The sequence below is a fragment of the Notolabrus celidotus genome, chromosome 6 (assembly GCF_009762535.1).
Source record: "Notolabrus celidotus isolate fNotCel1 chromosome 6, fNotCel1.pri, whole genome shotgun sequence".
Classification (NCBI taxonomy): domain Eukaryota; kingdom Metazoa; phylum Chordata; class Actinopteri; order Labriformes; family Labridae; genus Notolabrus; species Notolabrus celidotus.
The window spans coordinates 32,754,299-32,774,281 of record NC_048277.1 but is presented as its reverse complement, the minus strand read 5'-3'; the positions used below and the strand labels follow the sequence as shown (position 1 = coordinate 32,774,281).

General features: G+C 40.5%; 2 protein-coding genes across 2 annotated transcripts in view; one reads left to right on the top strand and one right to left on the bottom strand.

The window, feature by feature from the left end:
- Window positions 1-883: 883 nt before the first annotated feature.
- Window positions 884-11,879, bottom strand: lyve1b (lymphatic vessel endothelial hyaluronic receptor 1b; the record flags this gene model as incomplete). The annotated part of the gene is made up of 7 exons (XM_034685166.1): window positions 884-1,332; window positions 1,672-1,750; window positions 2,714-3,067; window positions 3,361-3,500; window positions 5,674-5,839; window positions 7,916-7,951; window positions 11,762-11,879. Coding segments are annotated over 7 exons (1,083 nt in total), but the record flags the coding sequence as incomplete, so codon positions are not given.
- A 1,996-nt stretch (window positions 11,880-13,875) lies between these two features.
- LOC117814034 (myosin-9) overlaps window positions 13,876-19,983 on the top strand; it is an 8,767-nt gene continuing 2,659 nt past the window's right edge. Inside the window, exons 1-4 of the mRNA XM_034685143.1 lie at window positions 13,876-14,205; window positions 14,513-14,653; window positions 16,775-16,975; window positions 17,066-17,253. Coding sequence (XP_034541034.1) covers window positions 13,939-14,205; window positions 14,513-14,653; window positions 16,775-16,975; window positions 17,066-17,253 — 797 coding nt within the window. The 5' untranslated portion in view covers window positions 13,876-13,938. The remainder of the gene's footprint in view (window positions 14,206-14,512; window positions 14,654-16,774; window positions 16,976-17,065; window positions 17,254-19,983) is intronic.

Here is a 19,983-nt window from a genome sequence, read left to right as displayed (position 1 = left end):
CCGGGGGGGGGGGAATTCAGTTGTTACAGCAACCCAGACATAAGTACAATCAAGAAGAAGTTTCACTAAGTAAAATAAAATAAAATAAAATAAAAATAAGTAAAAATTAAAAATAGATAAATAAAGCTAGAATACCATCTAGATATATACAATGTTACAATGGAATTTAGATTAAATAGCATTAATTACAGACAGTATTAAAAATGATTCAGTAGTGACAGGTTGACATGGAGTGATTATGGTTTATTTGCTCACCATGTCAACCTGTCACTACTGAAACATTTTTAATACTACCTGTAATTACTGCTATTTAATCTAAATTCAATTTGTAACATTGTATATATCTAAATTGTATTTTATCTTTATTTATCTATTTTTATTTTATTTTATTTTGTTTCATTTTTACTTATTGAAACTACTTCTTGATTGTACTTATGTCTGGGTTGCTGTAACAACTGAATTTCCCCCCCGGGGGATCAATTAAGTAATATCTTATTTTTTTATTCAATTTATATGTTTAAGAAAATATGTATTTATAGTGTTTTACTTGTGTTGAGTTATACCTGCTTAAAACATTACAACTAATCATTAAAATGTTATTTTCTGATCCCAAATAGTTCATTTGCCATCGATATTTAACGTATAGATTGTAACTTTCAATGCTAAATAAACTCCAATGTTTAATAATTACACATTTCAATGTTAAGCTTACAGCGCTCACACTTCTAGGAGGGAAACAAATGCAAAATGTTACTAAAAAGAACAATTTGGGATTAAATTTAACATTTACAATCGTTTTTCTCAATATACTAACAGAACAACATAATGGATTACAACTCACAATTTTAATAATAAGGAATAAAGCTTTGGACAAACTGCAGTCTAAAAATGAAAAATTACGTTTATTCCAAAATCATAAAAAAAATGAACAATGAGAGAAACTATATGCTGTCACAAATGCAAGGGGAATTTCTGTTTTCAACACATAACAATATAAACAATACAAAATGTGATAGTGTATTTACAATATAACAATTCCATCTTTTATAAAGTTGACCATTAACCTTACATGACCAAACATTAATCCATTCAACCCACTGCTGTCATAAAAAGAGAATAAAATCCAGAGAACAGTAATGAAGCTACTCTGAAGAGTTCACTTTGATGTCTGGATTCACACACAGTGTAATGTCACTGGAGTACTTCCTGTCTGATTCTTCTTCTCCTCCATCATGTTGACTGTGCAGGTCCATCTCACTGTCAGTATGTTTCCACATTTCTGTCTCCATGTCTTCTTTCTGCTGCGCCTGAGCCCAAAAGGTGAAAATGTTCCTTTTCCAAAAGAAGAGAAAGAAATGTGTTAAATTCACACAGTATGGTACATGGTTTACTGAAGACAACCTGAACTTTAAGACTTCCACTTGAAAATTAAAGTCTAGTTTAGTCAACACTAATGACAGCAAAGCTATAAAGATGCAGTGGAGCTATTCATTGTTTGCAGAATAAAAATATATATATGTCCTTCTTTATTTGACTATATCCGGTACATGCTTCCAAATGATCACCACACATGTCTGTGAAGGTTCTCATTTATTCAGGTCATTGATCATCACAATGTTTTTGTGAAGAGAAAAGATGATCAGACAAAATTTGAAGCAACACAAGACTCACGGTTTGAAGTACCACACAAAGCCGGCTGCCGTTAAAAGCAGGACAATGACGCCAAGGATGATGAGCGCTGTGGGTACATCTGAAAACAACACATACAAAATTATAAATCAAAATCACAAACTCTTTCAGGTTAACATGATATGGCATCATGTATCAAAAACAAAAGTTTAAAATACCATTTAGAAACTTTAATTTTATTTTTCTGTTTAGTTTGGGGCTTTTTTTGATGCTTGTTTGAACTAGTATAGGTGCTTACACTGCATTTACCAACCTATCAGCTTTTAGCTGTGTTTTTTCTGCCCCCTGCTGGCCAAAATGCCAATAATGCGTCTTTAAAGTTGATGTTTTGTTAATGTGAGACTTGAAATAGATTTAATTGCGGGCCAAAAAAAGAGAAATGTGATGAAAATACAATTCTTGTTCAGATAATATAACAGCTATATTCAGGAGGAATGCAAAAACCAAGTTGCTTGAAATTATGTGTAAAAAAACAGCATTCATTTTATGTATTACCAGGCCCTGAAAAATACTTGATTCTGATTGGTCAAACTCCATAGCAATGGTAATTAACTCTCAATGGAAAAAGTGATGCAAAGGAGAACCTGATCACACACATCATAGCAAATCAATCCATGTAAAGAAAGCCAGCACGTTTCACCTCTGCCTGTTGACACTGTGGCAAAATGATAGTTTCTGTCTGAGGCTGGTCTTCAGAGTTAACACGGGCTACTTTAAAGCACCCTTGTCTGCTTTTGTTTATCACAAATATTACATTGTTATTGTTTAATTTTTGCTTATCTTTTGGTAAAGCTAAAAAAAAAAGCTAAAGAAAGTGTTATACAAATTAAGGTTATTGGACTCATGTTTGAATGTGATTTATATCAACACGACCTTTACTGGTAACAAATACTGCTTTTGATATAATTTACAGTTTCCTATTCAGAGTCAGATTTTTAGTAAAAGAAGGCATAAGTCAACCAGGATAATTTTGCATCAAACACATATAATGTCAATCTAAAAATGAAAGAAGACAAGAACTCGCCCCCCAGAGAAGGTTTTCCAGAGATCACAGGTGGTCGTGTCTCTGACTCTGAGGTAAATAAGGCGTGAGCAGAAGTAGTAAAAGCTCCTCTGACGTCTGTCGGCTCAGAAGTGATGAGGTGAGATGAAGAAGAAGGAGGCTCCTGAGCAGAGGGGGTCGTAGATGGACGTGAGGTTTTGACTTGTAGAGCTGAAGTAAAAGATGTCGGCTCAGAAGCTTTTGTTGTCTGCAGCGGCCCTGAAGGTAGAGCCTTGGTTGTTAAAGGTGAAGAGGTCTGGGTCCCTGCAGTCTGTGTGGTGAAGGAGGTGAAGCTTTGAGGGCTGGATGTTGATCTGTTAAGAGCTTCTGCTAAATCTGCAAGTGGTGACAAAGAAAAGTTTGTGTTAACATTTAAGGTAACAGAACCACATTGACCTGGCTCTTTGTGATGATTATCAACATTTCTTTTAGTCAGTCAGATGTTTTCTCTTCAAAATAAAAGCAGAGTTTCTTTCCCTCTTTACAGGGGGCAGGGGTGTGTCCAGTTTTTAGACTGGCCCTGCTTGGGTACTGACTTCTGCAGGAATTGCATGAAGTATGAGAGCACACAGACTTAAATGATTAGCATTTATTGACCCTTACTGTCTCCACTAATCATATCACTTTACCTGATGCATTGAAGCAAAAGACACCAAACGTTTTGTCTGTGCTGGCCGCCCAGCGCACCACTCCAGTTTTGCCCTGGCCACATTTTTCATCCGCTGTGAGGCGTGGGACGACTGCCACCTGCTCAGCTATCCAACCAAACCTGTAACAAAAGTGAATACAGTGAAGATAATAAAATCAAAGGTCTGATAAGAAAGTGTCTCTTTCTTTCACAGGAGAACTCAACGGATCACACTCTATGGTCTGCAGGTCACATGAAGTACTGCATGAATGACAGTCGTCAAATAAGGCCTCTTTCAGCCTCAGGGGGTGAAAACCAGAGGCTGTATAAAAAACGGACGTAGTACTCGTGACGCCACCCATCTGTTTCTAAAGCGCTGTTTTGAAGCCAATCATCGGTAGGTGTCACATTGTAAATGTTGAACTCAACCTAACTTCGTCTGAGCTAGTTAGCCTTTTCACTAACAGCTACTGGTTGCCCACCTGTCAATCAAGTCACCAATGCCCTTATTTGGGCAAAACTCTTAAGTTTAAGACCTAGACCATTTTTGGGGGTGCTAGACTCTCCTGAGTTGATTTTCTGAATGAGACGTGGTATCAATGGAAAGCTGAGAATGTCCGCTGTAACTGAGTTTTTCAAGCTTGCTGATAAGATTAGCGGTTCAAAAGTTATCAAACATTTAAGAACAAGTGCCGCCGGCGCTCTCTAGGTCTTTGAGGGCTAATATCTCTTTAATCCTGAAAATACTGAGTAATAAAAAAAGCACCGCCCGTACAGTGTGTGCCGATAGAGTAATTAGCTATTCAAACCTAAACTGTTTTTTGAACCAGCCTGTAAACATGTTTATTTCTGCTGCAATGATTGCCTTCTTCGAATGGGTGTGTATGTGGTTTCCTGTGTTTCTGCAGCCAGCCTCTAGTGGATGCTCCATGAACTGCAGTTTTTAGCACTTCCGCATGGGCTTCATATTTTAAGACCGGAGGTTGCTGCTTTGTGAAAACACACAACATCAATTAGTGCTGAGCTGGAAAGAGGCAAGACTAGCAAATGTCCATGATCTAGTTTGCTGCCTCAAGCACAACACCACACATGTGTGTTTTTAAAACCTGGATACCAAACATAAAGATGGTGCTTCTTTAGCCCCAGAAGAAGTTTTCAACTTTAGGACAAAAGCTTTAAAACATTGAACAAGAATTAAACTCTTTAAGGAACGAATAATCACAGTAGAGAGACTCATGAGTGACCTGTTTAAGATCTCAGAGTGTCCTGTCACTTCTTTCCCTTGCAGCTCCACTATAACAACACTACTGCAAGTAAGCACTGGAGAATAACTGCATAGGAAGCAGCTAAGTGTTAAGGTCCTAATAACATCTAATCATAAAACACTCATTAAAGGCCCTGTGAGGAGTTTTGAAATGGCTGAGAAACAGACTGAAAATGATACTGATGCCTCTTTATAACCTTTAATAGCAAACAAGTCCATCAGCAGCAACACTGACACCTTCTCTGTTGTAATTTTTAATGCCTGAAACCGCCCTGGGGGGGTAGGTGCCTGACCAGATGATGGACATCTTGCTTCAGAAACAGCCTGTCTTTGACTGTTTTCATGGAAAATAATCACATTGCCTGATAAAGTTGACTGATGAACACAACAGGATGAGGCTTTTGTTGAAAACACTACTTTTGCATGTGTAGGACAAGAGATAAGAGGTATCACTTTGTCCACAAGGGGGGCGCCAGAATATCGTTACAAAACAAAAGTTCCTCACAGCAGCTTTAACTAAATCTGTGTAACACATAAAGACAACAGCTCTGATTTTGCTGCGTTATTGTATCGGATGTTTTCAGGACTGTCTGACGTGTCTGATAAAACACGAGGAAATGTTGAAATCTGTCGGTCGTCAGAGTCTGCTCTGCGTCACTGCCAATCGTCCTGCACACTGTCTGCAGATCAGCTGTTTTCAGGAGGAAGAGAACATTATGTTCAGACTGAATAGATATTTACTGCATGTTGTTTGGCGTGTATTAACACAGCAACAGGATGTTTGGACTGCTCATGAAGCGTTTGAGTAACTCATTAGAATGACGCACAACACACTGCGTCTCTAATGCAACAAAAGGACTCATTTTAGATCAATAAAGTTGTATTCTTTAATCAAGTACACACCAGCTTTTATGATCCGGACTGCGCTTTTACGACTCACTCAGTTCAAAACATCCATTTATTAATATTTAAGTAGATTATGTGTTTTCTTTTTGACTACACAAAGTTGTCATCATGCTTCTAAAGGAGTCACAAAAGCGTCCGGCCTACTTGCACGTCTCCAGTCCGTGCTGCAGCGCCCGCTCCATCTGGTCTCTGGTTGCGATGGTGGTGTTAAGAAACAGACAGGCATCTCTGGCAGCAGTGAAGTTGAAGGTGTAGACTCCACCTTCGATCAGGAGGAAGACTCCGGCTGCTCTGTGGCTCTGATGGACCGCTGAAGAGTTGTGAGATATTCAGAGGAATCAAACCATCATATAGGAGGTTAGAGGAAAGGTGACTGTCACTTTATAGATGACTTCAACCAATAGTTTAAATATCATTGGTGTGTTTTTATGAACTTCTATTCTCTCCTTGTAAGACAGGCTGACAGAGTGTGTTTGACTGAGGTTCAGACAGATCACCAGGTGATTGGAGCCAGGTGTGCGGACAGAGGCCAGCAGTTTCTAGACTGTGTCAGTATGTGTTGAGTTAACTTTGAGTTGATACACTTTCTGGAGCAACATTTGAGCAGACCCGTATGAATAAATGGGTCAACAGATCCCTGCAGATGATACAGAATGGACTTTAGTTATTTTAATATCTGAACAGAACTTGCCCTAATTTACCCCTCAGTGTTTTTTTTTGATGAATATTAGGTTTGTTTAAATTAAGTTACAGCACACTTTACTTTTCATTCAAATAAATATCTAATAGACAGGTGCACAAAGCCACACACAGTGATGTCTTCTACATGCACGCCTCATGCTGTGGAGCCCTGTGACTATCACTAACTTTAAAGTCCTCACTCTTCACTGTTTGCTGCATTAACATGTTGGATGCTCTGCCTCGTCCACACAGAGACTAAAACACTGGCATGTTCTTATTAAAAGTCTATTCTAGATCTACTTCTTCATACTTTCTGACTTGCATCAGACTAAAGAGTAAAGGAACTTATAATCTTTGGTCCCAGGGAACTTTTCCCATGGTCTGTTCTAAAGGTCCTAACTGAAATGAGGACAATAGATAGCTTTTAAAAATATTCTATTCATCTTTTATTGAGTCTATTTTAACTTTTGCAATGACCTCTTGGTTTGGTAACCTCAGCACTTCTAACAAAAACAGGCTGGGTTATATCGTCAAGGTCTGCTGAAAGATTGTTGGCGCTAATCTTGATCTTGGCAATCTTCATCATCAAGTGAGAGGAAGAGTTTAGACTCTTGCCAACAGGGAGGAGGTCCACTTATGCTAGAAGGGCCAGATCTAACAGATACCTTAGATCCTTTGTGCCCTCAGCTGTTTTTTTTTAAACAAGCTGTAGGGTTGTTGCCATTTCACAGGATTGTGGAACCTTTGCTCTCATATGCAGAAAAAATGATGTCATCCACGGAAGTTACATATTTATGTATTTAAATTAAATGTGTGATCTTATGTTTGTGTATTATGTGTATTGCTTGTGTGTATATGATGTGTTTGGGGACTACTGTTGCAAACCAAATTGCCCCTTGGGAACAATGAAGATTTTTCAAACCAAAATGATTTCTGAGATGAAACTTCAGGATCTGGTCTCGTGGATGCTTTTAAGATGCTTTAGAATGACTTGGAGGCAGACACATCTGGCTGTAGATGTTCTGCCATATACATGTATTATTGCTGTCTCCTTTTTTGTACTGGTTATTCTGTTTTTAATGTGTTATAATCATCTAACTCTCATGATTATATGTATGGCTGCTCTTTTTTTTTGTCTGAAACTGTAAACTATGCTGCTGCTACACTCCTGAAAAACATATTTTTGATCTCACTAAGATTTTTTTTAATTAAATAAAGACAAAACTGTTTTAAAAAAATGAATATAATAAATATTTGTCTTATTTTTAGTGAAAATTGTTGTTTTTTTTGGTTGATTTTTGCTGATTTCGCTTATTTTTGTAGCGTTCAATTTTTGAAATATAAATTTGCACGGTGAAAAGCAACAAAGAGGGATTGAAAAAATAAATTCTAACACTGTTGACAAGGATTTGTATTGCCCTTTAACTGAATGCATCACAAACAGTTCAGCAAAATGATAAAAAAAAGAAGTAACACAAGACATTTTAAAAAAAGTGACATAAAATCTTTTGCAGAGATAAAAGCTTCGAGTTAGTGAGAAGAAGATACTCCTTTGTCCTTAAATAATAATACAATGCATGAAACATGCTAAAATACATTTCTAGATGATATTTTTCATGCACACAAATAAGCAAAAGATCCACAAGTATTCAGTGTTTTTGTCCTTAACCTGTCGCTGACATCACGTGAGAAACTGCAGACTTACCTTTCATTAAATCAGAATCAGAGGCTGACGAAAAATCTGCAAAAGACCAAAAAGAGAGCAAAGTAAAAAGAAAAAGTCTTTCCATGTTTTTAATAAAATGTAAATAACTGAGGAGGGTGAAAGTGAAGAACCAAGTACAGCCAACGCTAAGAGGACAGCTTCAGAACAAACGTGAAGTGGACGAGATGAGGAAACAGGAAGCCAAGGTCAAATCTGCCTGATGGCCCTGAATGAGATAGCACTGACACACACACACACACACACACACACACAAACACACACAAGCAGGACTTTAAAGACCTTCACGAGAACTCTCTATCATCCACACTTTGTTGTTTTGGTTGCCGTTGTGCGGATATACGACATATTCAACTCTAAACTTCTTAATAATAAAAACAAATGGAGGATTTCCAGGAAATATCAAAGCATGAGGAGAGGAAACATTAGCTTTAAGTGGTATTCAGAGAGATATCAATAATAAGAGATAACTGTGGGCAGAGTGACACATGAAGTATTACCCTTTAAAGCTGTGTTTGCAGTGCTTTGGGGATTTTCTGCTTAGCCAGCATTCATCCTGCAGAGGTATGTGTGCTCTGACAGGCCGGTCGGAAAGGGAACTTCCTCCACATTGTCCATCTGTTCTGGTCTTTTCTGTCCCTGTTTCTCTTTTTATTCACTTTCATACTTCTTGTACAGAAGCACATCTAGCTCTCTTTTCCTCTTTGAAGCTTTTTAATCGTGCAGTTAATGGCTCAGTGTTATGTTCTGTTTGCATGGTGGGCGGCATAGAGAAGGGATCAAACCTCTAACCCTGCAGCAGTGGGTTACTTTAACTTCATATAACATCAATCAATCTTTATTTATGTAGTGCCAAATTCTATGTTCTATTATTACCAAAGACCCAACATCAAGACAGGATAAGATCCAGTCCCATCTTACAAACAGGACTCATTCTGATCTCATCTTAATCCACCATGAGCAGAGCACTTATAAGGAAAGAAGAGGTGAAAGAGAGAGATGATAGTGATGAGAGGGAGACAGTAGTAGTTGTAGCAGCAGCTGGAGTCTGGCACGTCCACAAAAGCAGGCCAGAGCAATCCTACGGGACAAGGGAGCTCAGGGACTCCAAAAAGGTCTATGGTTAGTAACTTTAATGGGACAGGAAGAGTTAAAGTAAGTGACAGACAGAGAGAGGAGAGAGAGGGAAGGACAGGATCCCAGTGTGGCAGTTACCCTAGGCAGTCTAAGCCTATAGCAGCATAACTAAGACCTGGTCCAAGCCTACTCTTAAGAGTAGAGAGGGTGTCTGTCTCCCAAACCAGTCCCATCTTACAGACAGGACTCAGTCTGATCCCATCTTAATCCACCATGAGCAGAGCACTTTGTAGCATTTAGTAAGTTACAGTGGCAAGGACAAACTTCCTTTAACAGGCAGAAACCTCCAGGAGGACCAGACTCATGTTAGACACACATCTGCTGAGACCGAGTTGGAGAGAGGGATAGAAGAGGTGAAGAGAGAGAGATGATAGTGATGAGAGGGAGACAGTAGCAGTTGTAGCAGCTGGAGTCTGGCACGTCCACAGCAGCAGGCCAGAGCAAACCTACAAGACAAGGGAGCTTAGGGACTCCAGAAACTGTCTATGGTTAGTAACTTTAATGGGACAGGAAGAGTTAAAGTAAGTGACAGGCAGAGAGAGGAGAGAGAGGGAAAGACAGGATCCCAGTGTGTCAGTTACCCCGGGGTAGTCTAAGCCTATAGCAGCATAACTAACACCTGTTCCAAGCCAGCTAAAAGGAATGTTTGAAGCCTAATCTTAAGAGTAGAGAGGGTGTCTGCCCCCCGGACCAGTCCCATCTTACAGACAGGACTCAGTCAGAACTCATCTTAATCCACCATGAGCAGAGCACTTTGCAGCATTTAGCAAGTTACAGCGGCAAGGACAAACTTCCTTTAACAGGCAGAAACCTCCAGCAGGACCAGACTCATGTTAGACACACCTGCTGAGACCGAGTTGGAGAGAGGGACAGAAGAGGTGAAAAAAGAGAGAGATGATAGTCATGAGATGGAGCGGTGGTAGTTGTAGCAGCTGGAGTCTGGCATGTCCACAGCAGCAGGTCAGAGCAAACCTACAAGACAAGGGAGCTCAGGGACTCCAGAAAGGTCTATGGTTAGTAACTTTAATAGGACAGGAAGAGTTAAAGTAAGTGACAGGCAGAGAGAGGACAGAGAGAGGGAAAGACATGATCCCAGTGTTAGTTCCCCCAGCAGTCTAAGCCTATAGCAGCATAACTAAGACCTGGTCCAAGCCTGAGCCAGCTCTAACTATGAGCTTTATCAAAAAGGAAAGTTTGAAGCCTACTCTTAATAGTAGAGAGGGTGTCTGCCCCCCGGACAAGTCCCATCTTACAGACAGGACTCAGTCTGATCTCATCTTAATCCACCATGAGCAGAGCACTTTGCAGCATTTAGCAAGTTACAGTGGCAAGGACAAACTTCCTTCAGCAGGACCAGACTCATGTTAGACACACATCTGCTGAGACCGAGTTGGAGTTGGATTTGTAAAAAAGGAACCGTCCAGCTGCACTGACATTTTAAACGTAATTTTTTGGGCTTTATGCTTTTTTATTCGATCCGACAGCTTGTGAAAGACAATTCACATTGAGGGAGAGAGGGGGATTACAGGCACCAGCTAAATCAATTCATTATCATCATAACCACCTGTGAAAGACTTAGCCTGTAAGTCCTTGAACCACAGAAGTATCTTTGCAGCCAATACATCTTCTTCAGATGATGGTGATGGTTTTATTTGATCTCCTGTAGGATGAAAGAAGCATCGTATGGCATACGTTTGGAGCTTTGATTCTTACAGCGCTATATCCAAATCATATCAAGCCTCATCATCCTCAGCTCAACATGTGCTTCCTATTTACACTATAGTTCAGCCTGTGCAGACTTCTCCAGATCAAATGCCTACATGCTGCTTTAACCCGGCTTCAAACTTGAGTGTGGGAGTAACGCAGGCCTGTTAGTATGAAGAGTGATGCTTCCTGCTGCTCAGATGTATTTACAGCCACTTGCTGACAGTCGTGATGTTTTAATGTAAGGTGGTACAGAGTGTGAGCGTCAATATCATGTGAGTAATGGAGCTTCCTGCGAGCTTCTGGCTGCAGAGCGTCGGTCAGAGCTGCCAGGATGTAAGGGATACAGAGCCGGACCACAGATGGGAGCTGCAGGTAATTGGTCACACTTCTGTGGTCAGGCAGAGTGGAAGTCTCAGTTTATCCACAGGAGAGGAAAGCACAGTTAAGAGGTCGAATTGTGAGAAGTTCCACCATGCAGGATAGTACAGAGAGTCCACCTGAGGGAAAATAGTAATTGAAACCTGAAAAAGAAAGAAATACTGTGCTTTCATTTCTGTTTTTCTTACGTCTATAAGTTATACTTTTGGGCAGCTTTGCCTTTATTTGGTAGGACAGCTGAAGAGAGACAGGAAACGTGGGGAGGAGAGAGCGACAGAAGGGTCGAGGCCAGGAGTTGAACCTGTGACCGCTGTGACGAGGACTATAGTCTGCAAATGGGGCACTTTACCCAAAAGATGGCATGCTGCAGTGTGTCAAAACGCTGACACAACACCAAGCTAACCAAGTCAATAAAGAGAATGTCAAAGTAGGTGTTCATTCTTTACTTGACTCCTCTTCATTAACATTAGGGGAGAACTGCAAACAAGGTACAACAAACATTTAGTGTTCTCATTAGACACATGGTACATTTCCATTGCACAAAAACAGTAAAATTTCACATACATACAGATACTCTTTAACACTCTACCAATACATATAACTTACAGCACTGCCTCTTTGCTGCTTCTGAATGGATGGCTATGGATTGATCCTCCAGCACTGCACAGCATCCAACACTGCCTGCTTCGATGCAGCAGAGCTTAGGGAACCGCCCCCACAGGAAATGATGTCATCACAGCAACACAAATTAACTAATATCACCCAGTAAACTAAAATGATTGCAGAACTGAAACAAATGCCTCAAAGGTAACACACACTGGTAGAAGCAAGCAGCCGCTTTGATGCACAAAGTCTAGCTGTGCCACTTTTGAATGCTTCTCTCTCTCATTAGGATATGATCATGCATTTATTGTGAACAGTGGTGAACTATTGAGTAAATAAACTTTGTGGAGTGTTGGTTCACTTGAAAAGACTCCTCAATTTAAGACAAGTGACCAGCAGAGTCCAGAGTCAGATCTATCTGTACCACACAGCTATCAGGGATACCACAGGCTCTTCTTAACTATTACTACTGTTTAAGAATTGATTTTAAGATTTTACTGATTACTTTTAAAGCTCTGCATGGTGTTGCTCCGAGCTATATAGCAGACCTTTTAATACCTCAGGCAGAGGTTTACTGTGCATTCCAAATACTAAAATGAAAACAAAAGGAGACAGGGCGTTCGCAGTGAGGGGTTCGACACTCTGGAACCATCTGCCCGAGGAGACCAGGTCTGCTGAGTCAGTGAGCTCCTTTAAATCCCCTCTTAAAACATACCTTTGTCGCAGAGCCTTCCCAGATTTTACCTGTATTTTATTTTATGTTATTTTATTTTAACTGTCTTAGAAATTTATTTTAAAAGAATTTGATTCCTTTGGAGTTCTTTTAGGGCTAGGGTGCAGTGGGTAGCGCTGTTGCCTCACAGTTAGAAGGTTCCTGGGTTCTCTCCGGGTACTCCGGCTTCCTCCCACAATCCAGAAACATGCTCAGGTTGATTGATCACTCTACATTGCCCGTAGTTGTGAGTTTGTGCATGAATGGTTATCTATCGCCCTGTGATAGATTGGTGACCTGTCCAGGGTGTACCCTGCCTTCCACCCGAAGCCAGCTGGGATAGGCTCCAGCCCCCCGTGACCCCTAACGTGATAAGCGGTCAAGATAATGGATGGATGGATGGATGGATGGATGGATGGATGGATGGATGGATGGATGGATGGATGGATGGATGGATGGATGGATGGATGGAGTTCTTTTAGGGGAATTTTATGTCTTTTAAAATATGTTTTATTTCTTGATCCTGACTTGTGTGTTTTTATGATCTGCCTGTTTCATTTTGCTGCCCATGTAAAGCACTTTGTAACCTGGTTTTGAAAGGTGCCCTACAAATAAATTATTATTATTATTATTACTATATCGGTAGTTGGCAAATGGTATAGAAAGAGCCACACATCTGCATAGAAAATACACATTGATGAATGCATCGGAGGTCTTCAAACAGGAACACAGATTATACCTTGTCCCCTCTGGGATCCCTCAAAAACACACGGTGTCTTATATTCCAGATTTTGCTGTTGTTGTTTTCCTGATCTGAAAGTTCAGATTTGGTGAGCCTCAGGCAGACAAACGTCTAAACTAAATCTATGAAACATTTGCAGAAACCTGCTTTTGAGAAACCAAAAATAATTGGAGAATTGATCTTAATGTTGTTTCACCATGTCACAGTCTAACCAGTGGCTAAATAATAACATTTTTGGCTTTCTGTACTTCCTAAAAATCAAATCACCCAAAGTAAAAGTAAAGTATACATTTCTTTTATTTATTGTCCTCCTTAAGAAGAAATGCCACCGAACAAATTTGCCATGAGTCTGCGTTTTCCATCATCTTAGCTCCACCAAGGACTCTTTGTCCCCACTGCCCTGTTATCAGTTCTAGAGATCCCACATGTAATCCTATAAAAGTCTTGTACCGATTTGAATATTGACAGTCACTCTTTAAAGGACAAAAGCTCCCCTCATATAAAAACCCAGCGACAGTTTGTTGTCCCGTGCAGGTTTGTCCTCTCATGTTGCCTCATGAATAAAGAATGATGCTCGGTCAGTGACAGGATCCACCCAGTGAACTCGACGTGAAACTGAGAACTTCCTACACATCCCACTTCTTCATTCTGAGCACAAACTAGTAGCCCAGTTTACTCATTCAGCATCCTCACAGACGCAGCGAGGCCGCATGATCCGGCTTTGAAATGTCACTCAGAGCCAAATCCCACACGGACCTGCAGACGATTGGGAAGTCCTCTCAGGATGACAACCTGTACTCGTCTTTCTCCATGAGCAGCAGCAACATGCACAGAGGCAGTCGCTTCGGGAATGGGATGGTAGAAGAGGTCAAAGGTCTCTGCAGACCGTCCAGGAGGCCTGTTCGGGTGGTCCGGCCGGTCAGCGCCATCAGCTCTAATGGCTCGTTCCTCCAAATCAACCACCTGCAGGGTGAGCTGGTGAGGAAGAGGAAGGTAAGAGGAGCAGCGAGTGAGGGGATGCATCAGTCAGGGTTTATGAGCATCCTCAAAGATAACTCTAATAATGTAATAACACTTCTTTATTTCTGAACCTGTTTCTATGATAGTAATCTCTCATTCTAAATACTCTGAATGTCAATGAACACCCGCAAAAAGTCTCTTATAGTTTCCTCCTTGTAAACCACACATGTAATTATGGAATTATGAGGATCACATAACTCTGCTAGTCGTTTTATGGTATCTTAAACTCTGAGGTTGTCATCGTTGCATCATACATCATCCGTACTATACATCTTCCCAGGAATGTGAGGATCTGAAGAAGGAAAACAAGTACCTATCAAATGAGATCCATATGGAGCGGATCATGATGCGCACAGAGAACGAGCTGACCATGAGGAACCTGAGGAACCTGAACCAGGAGCTGCAGGCTCAAGTCAAAGAGGTAAACAAACACTGGAACCAGTGTGCAACACTACACCAACCAAGACGTATGATTGAAGAGTCTGCCTGTCCTGAGAAGTTGGTACTGTTTTTTACAAATAGACCAAAACAGGCATGACTCATCTCTGGAATCAGTCTCTGGTGGACAATCTAGGAACTGCAGATTTTGGGATTCACAGATCGAAAGGTGTTAGCCTCCATTAAAACAACAACCTCAGTTTAAAGGCACAGTGAGGAGCTTTTTAGCTTTAGTCTTCATGAGAAATATTCACTGCTCTTTGAAGACTAAAGAGTTAAACTGTTTGCATATTTACATTATTCAGACATTTCAATTAATCAATTAATCTTTACTTATTATGAACAGAGACCCAACACCAAGACAGGGTAAGACTCAATCTTACCCCACCTTAATCCACCATGAGCATTGCACCTCGCAGTATTTAGCTAGTTACAGCAGAGAGGAAAAACTTCCTTTTAACAGGCAGAAACCTCGAGTAGGACCAGACTCATGTTAGACACACATCTGCTGAGACCGAGTTGGGTCTGAAAAGAGGGATAGAGGAGAATAAGAGAGAGAGCGATGATAGTGATGAGATGAGTAGTAGAAGCTGTTGCCGCTGGAGTCCAGCACGTCCGTATAAGCTGGAGTCTGGAACGTCCGCAGCAGGAGGACGTCTACGGCAGCTCAGAGGAACATTTATTAAGTTACCCGAGCTCACATCATGACATCATTTGCTGTGAGGGGTAACGCTAAGCCGACACATTTGTTCATGTTTTGTAAGCCAACTAACGGCGCTAAATCAGAGTTTACAAAGTTCAGTCGTTGTTACGCTACAAGTTATAATTTTATGTAGCTACAAATGAATACATGACCTCATCACTCTGCAAGAGCCAAAGGCAGTGAGTGAAGGTGCTCCTGGGAAATGCAGTCTTTTTCCTATCAAAACAGAACCATTTTCATCCAGAGGGGTCAACACGACATTAAAACTCCTTACTGTGCCTTTAAGTTAGGGTTAATCAATTTTCTTACTTGAAACACTGTACGTAATTTGATACTTGTTGCAAATGGAACTCTGAAATAATAAAAACCGTAATGATTTTAAAAAGCCTTCAAAATGATACAGTATTATGGTATTAAATGTTCTCAAAGACACTTTGCTGTATACATTTTCTGGAACACATTTTAAACCCCTCTTTCTGCACAAAGTGCCAATATGACATGTTGGCCTTTAATCTATAAATGACAGGCTTCCAAACAATGGCTTCTACCATTCTCATAAACCAAGAGTATCTTTTTCACACCTCTGGATTGTGTCTTTACAGCTCTTAACTCCTGTGTTATAATCTTTTAACCTCATATGTGCCTGGGCGGCCCCTCAGATCTGTGGATGCAGCTCTGCTGGTTGTGCCCAGATCCCGCCTTAGAACAAAAGGTGACCTGGCCTTTTCAGTGAGAGCTCCAAGACTGTGGAACTCCCTGACGGTCCACAACCTTAACTGCCTTTAAATCCTCATTAAAAACCCTTTCATATAAGAAAACAAACAACCCTAAATCGTGAATATTGCTCTTGCTTCTTTTTTTTTTTTGTCTGCACCGTTTTTATATGCTTTGTAATTTTCTGCATTTTTTTTGTGATGCACTTTGTAACTTTGATAAGAAAAGTGCAATATAAACAAAGTTCATTATATTTATTATTATAACACAGACATCTGCCAATTTGTTGCTGACGACATCACGTGCGCTTACATTCTTCTTCTTGTGCATCAAATCCTTTTTTTCCTGTACCTAATCTTATCTGATCTTTCTCCAGATGGTCTGTATTTGTCAAGTGATCCAGAAGGGTTTTTTAAGAGCTGATAAATCAGCATGACTAATTAATTGACTAGCTGTCTGTGACAATAAGCTGATGATCTTTCAGTAATGTATCAAACAATTTCATGTGGTTCCATTTATCCATATCCATGCCTGTCACCGGTTTGCTGACCCACACCCCGACTCTGAGTGCTTGGAGTTGTATTACATCTTGAAACAAAGGCAGGCCTCTACTGTTTCCTGACTGAGTCACTACAGCATCCACACCCACCTCTCTCCCTCTCTCTCTTTCTCTCTGACCCCCATCAGCTGAAGCAGAGGCTGTATCAGAGCCAGCAGAGGGCAACGTTGTGCTCCCGAGCTGCAGGTGAAGCAGAGGAGTCCAGAGGGGAGGCAGAGAAGAGCAGGGCCCATGCTGAGGCTCGGGCCCTCGGGTGTCTGCGGGACAAGGGGGTAGCGGAGGCCGACAGAGGCCGCATGAGTGAGGAGCTACAGCAGCTTAAAAAGGAGGTACACACACATTTGGGCCTGAACCAGATATGACATTATCAGAGGAGAGTTTCAATCTCATTAGAATTTGGCATCTTCTTCTCCCTGCAGCACACTGACCTGCAGCTTTTACTGGCACAAACTGAGAAGAGTTATTTTGAAACCAAGCTAAAGCTGGACCGGGTGTCAGGGGAGAAACAGGCTCTGCTGCAGGAGAACAGGAGTCTGGAGGGGGACAGAGACGACCTGAGACACAAACTGAGACAGATCACAGAGGAAAATGTGCAACTTAAAGGAAGGTGGGTAAAGTTCTAGAGATCTAATCCATTACCAAAAAATAGGTTTTACAGATGCACCTCTATTTCTCTAATCCTGCCTTCAGGTCCTAAAGGAGAGATACTATTGGTTAAAAAAATTCAAGGTCTTTCTTTTCATTTGCCTGGATGAGCTTGATAAAAGCAGCAGTGGTTCATTTTTGGTCAAGAGAAGGCAGAACATATATATATAGAGGTTTATAGATTCACTCTTGGCCATGCACTAACCTCCAGGGTTTAAAAATGAAACCCATGTTGAAGTACCAAAAACTGCAGTTCCTTGAGTGTCCACTTGAGGCTTGCTGTAAGAGCCCAGGATTCCCCATTAGGTCTTATGTTAAAATGCCCAACTTTACAGCAGAGTTAAATACTTTCACAGCCTGGTTCATTAAACGCAGTTTTAGTCTTACTCTTAACTTCAGTTATTTGGGGTTTTATGCTCATATTCTGAGAGGACAGGATAGTGCTTAGACCAGGAAACCAGTGTAGAGAATGAGGGAATGACATGCAGGACAGGACAGGGGCAGCAGGTTTGAATCAAAAGTGGGCCGCCTGCTTGAGGATTGTAGCCTCGGGACATGGGGTACAGAGAGCAACTTGAAAATAAACCAGAAGACTTATCTTTGTTCAAGGTTAAGATATCTTCCAAGTGAGAATGCAATCAGCAATAACATCCTTGATTCACAACACAACATCAAAACGTATTAGGAGTCATGTTTTAGCCATGTGTTCGGCTATCAATCAGTTACCTGAGGTTTATAAGAAACATAAAGCTCAGTGTCATCTGCATGGAGTTGAATTCAAAACATGTAATGTATAAAGCAAACGAAACGGGACCAAGGATAGAGCCCTGAGGAACGCCAAATACCAGCTGTGACTGTGTTACAATGTTACAATGTTACAATGTCATTTAGCAGTCGCTTTTATTCAAAGCGACGTACATAAAAGAACAAGAACAACACAAGCAAAGATCTAGAGAAGAGGAATCAAGATCAGTAAGAGTAACAAAGTGCTTCAAGTCCATTTGGATGCAGGTACTGCCAAGCAGAGTAAAGGCAATGCACAAAAGGAAATAGACTGTGGGATCACTTTGGCAGTGTTTCTACCTAAACAAAACTAAGTAAGAGTCAAAAAGACACTGAAAGAAGGACTTAGTGTTGATAATCTACTGTTAGGATCTCTTAGTTTAGTTTGTTTGTTGGACTAATTTTCCCTTACTTCTACCTTTCTACATAAGAATCAACTTATTTTAGTTCTCTTGGGTCTTAATATTTGATGACAGGCTAAAATTTGATCGACAGGTAAGCTCAGTTGTTAAAAATAGTTTTTATCACCTGAGGATTTTGTCAAAAGTAAAGGGGTACCTGCCACAGAGAGATCTTGAGACGGTAATCCATGCTTTTATTAACAGTCGACTGGATTACTGTAACTCTCTGTATTATGGCCTGGACCACTCATTATTGCACCGCCTGCAGCTGGTACAAAACGCTGCTGCCCGTCTCCTTACTGGAAAACGTAAGCGTGACCACATATCCCCTGTCCTAGCTTTGCTGCACTGGCTCCCGGTTGCTTTTAGAATAGATTTTAAAATTTTACTGTTTGTTTTTAAAGCTCTTAATGGCCTAGCCCCCCAGTACCTGACCGAGCTTCTCCAATATCATGTCCCTGCCAGGACATTGAGATCATCTGGTCAGTTGCTACTGGTCAATCCCAAAACCAAGCTTAAAACCAAAGGTGACCGAGCCTTTGTGGCAGCTGCCCCTCGGCTCTGGAACAACCTGCCCCAACATATCCGCTCTGCAGGATCAATTGAGATTTTTAAATCGTCTCTTAAGACACACCTCTTTTCCCTGGCTTTTAATCAACATTGAGTGGACATCTGGTATAATCTTAATTAAATTTTAATTTATTTTATTCTATCTTATGTATTATACATTTGCACTGTTTACGTATTCTAGTATTGTATTTTAGTATTGTATTGCATGCTGTGTTTGTCATTTGTGCTGTTTTTGTCCTGTACAGCACTTTGGTCAACTCCGGTTGTTTTAAACGTGCTCTATAAATAAAGTTTGAGTTGAGTTGAGTTTGTTCCTCTGTTTTGAGATCACCAATTAAAGGGGAAAAAAATGTCATTAGCATTCATTTATTCCTACATTAGCACTTCAACTTTATTTCCAGTAGCACCACATCACGCTCTACATTACAGGAACTGTAGTGTCATTCTTTGTACTTTTAATCAGAACACTGTGACCTGCTGATAAATGATAGTGGACCGTATGGCCGATAGTGCTGACTACTTCTTTCAGGAGGGAAGTTGGAACAATGTCAGGGACACCACAGGGAGGATGTTTAGGGTTCACATTGCTGTACACTTTCTTCTATAAAGATAGGAAAAACTGAACAGTAAGAGTAAATGTCAAACCTGATGTTAGCTTCTTATCAGCAGAAAATACAGCGGGAATGTACTCCACCTACAGGAAGCAATAAATCAACAGCAAACTGTGTGACGGTTCAGACGAATTAAAGTCAGAGGAGGGTTAGATTCATGATCCTCTGAGTGATTTCTTGTATTTTAAAGTATTGCAGATAGTTTTATGGAAAGCGAAATGGAAGATTGAGAGAAAAGGAGAAAAAGAAATGTGTTTAAGACCAAATCTGACAGAAATAAGATTGTTGTATGATTGTTAGATTTTATGGACATTTAATAGGAAATGT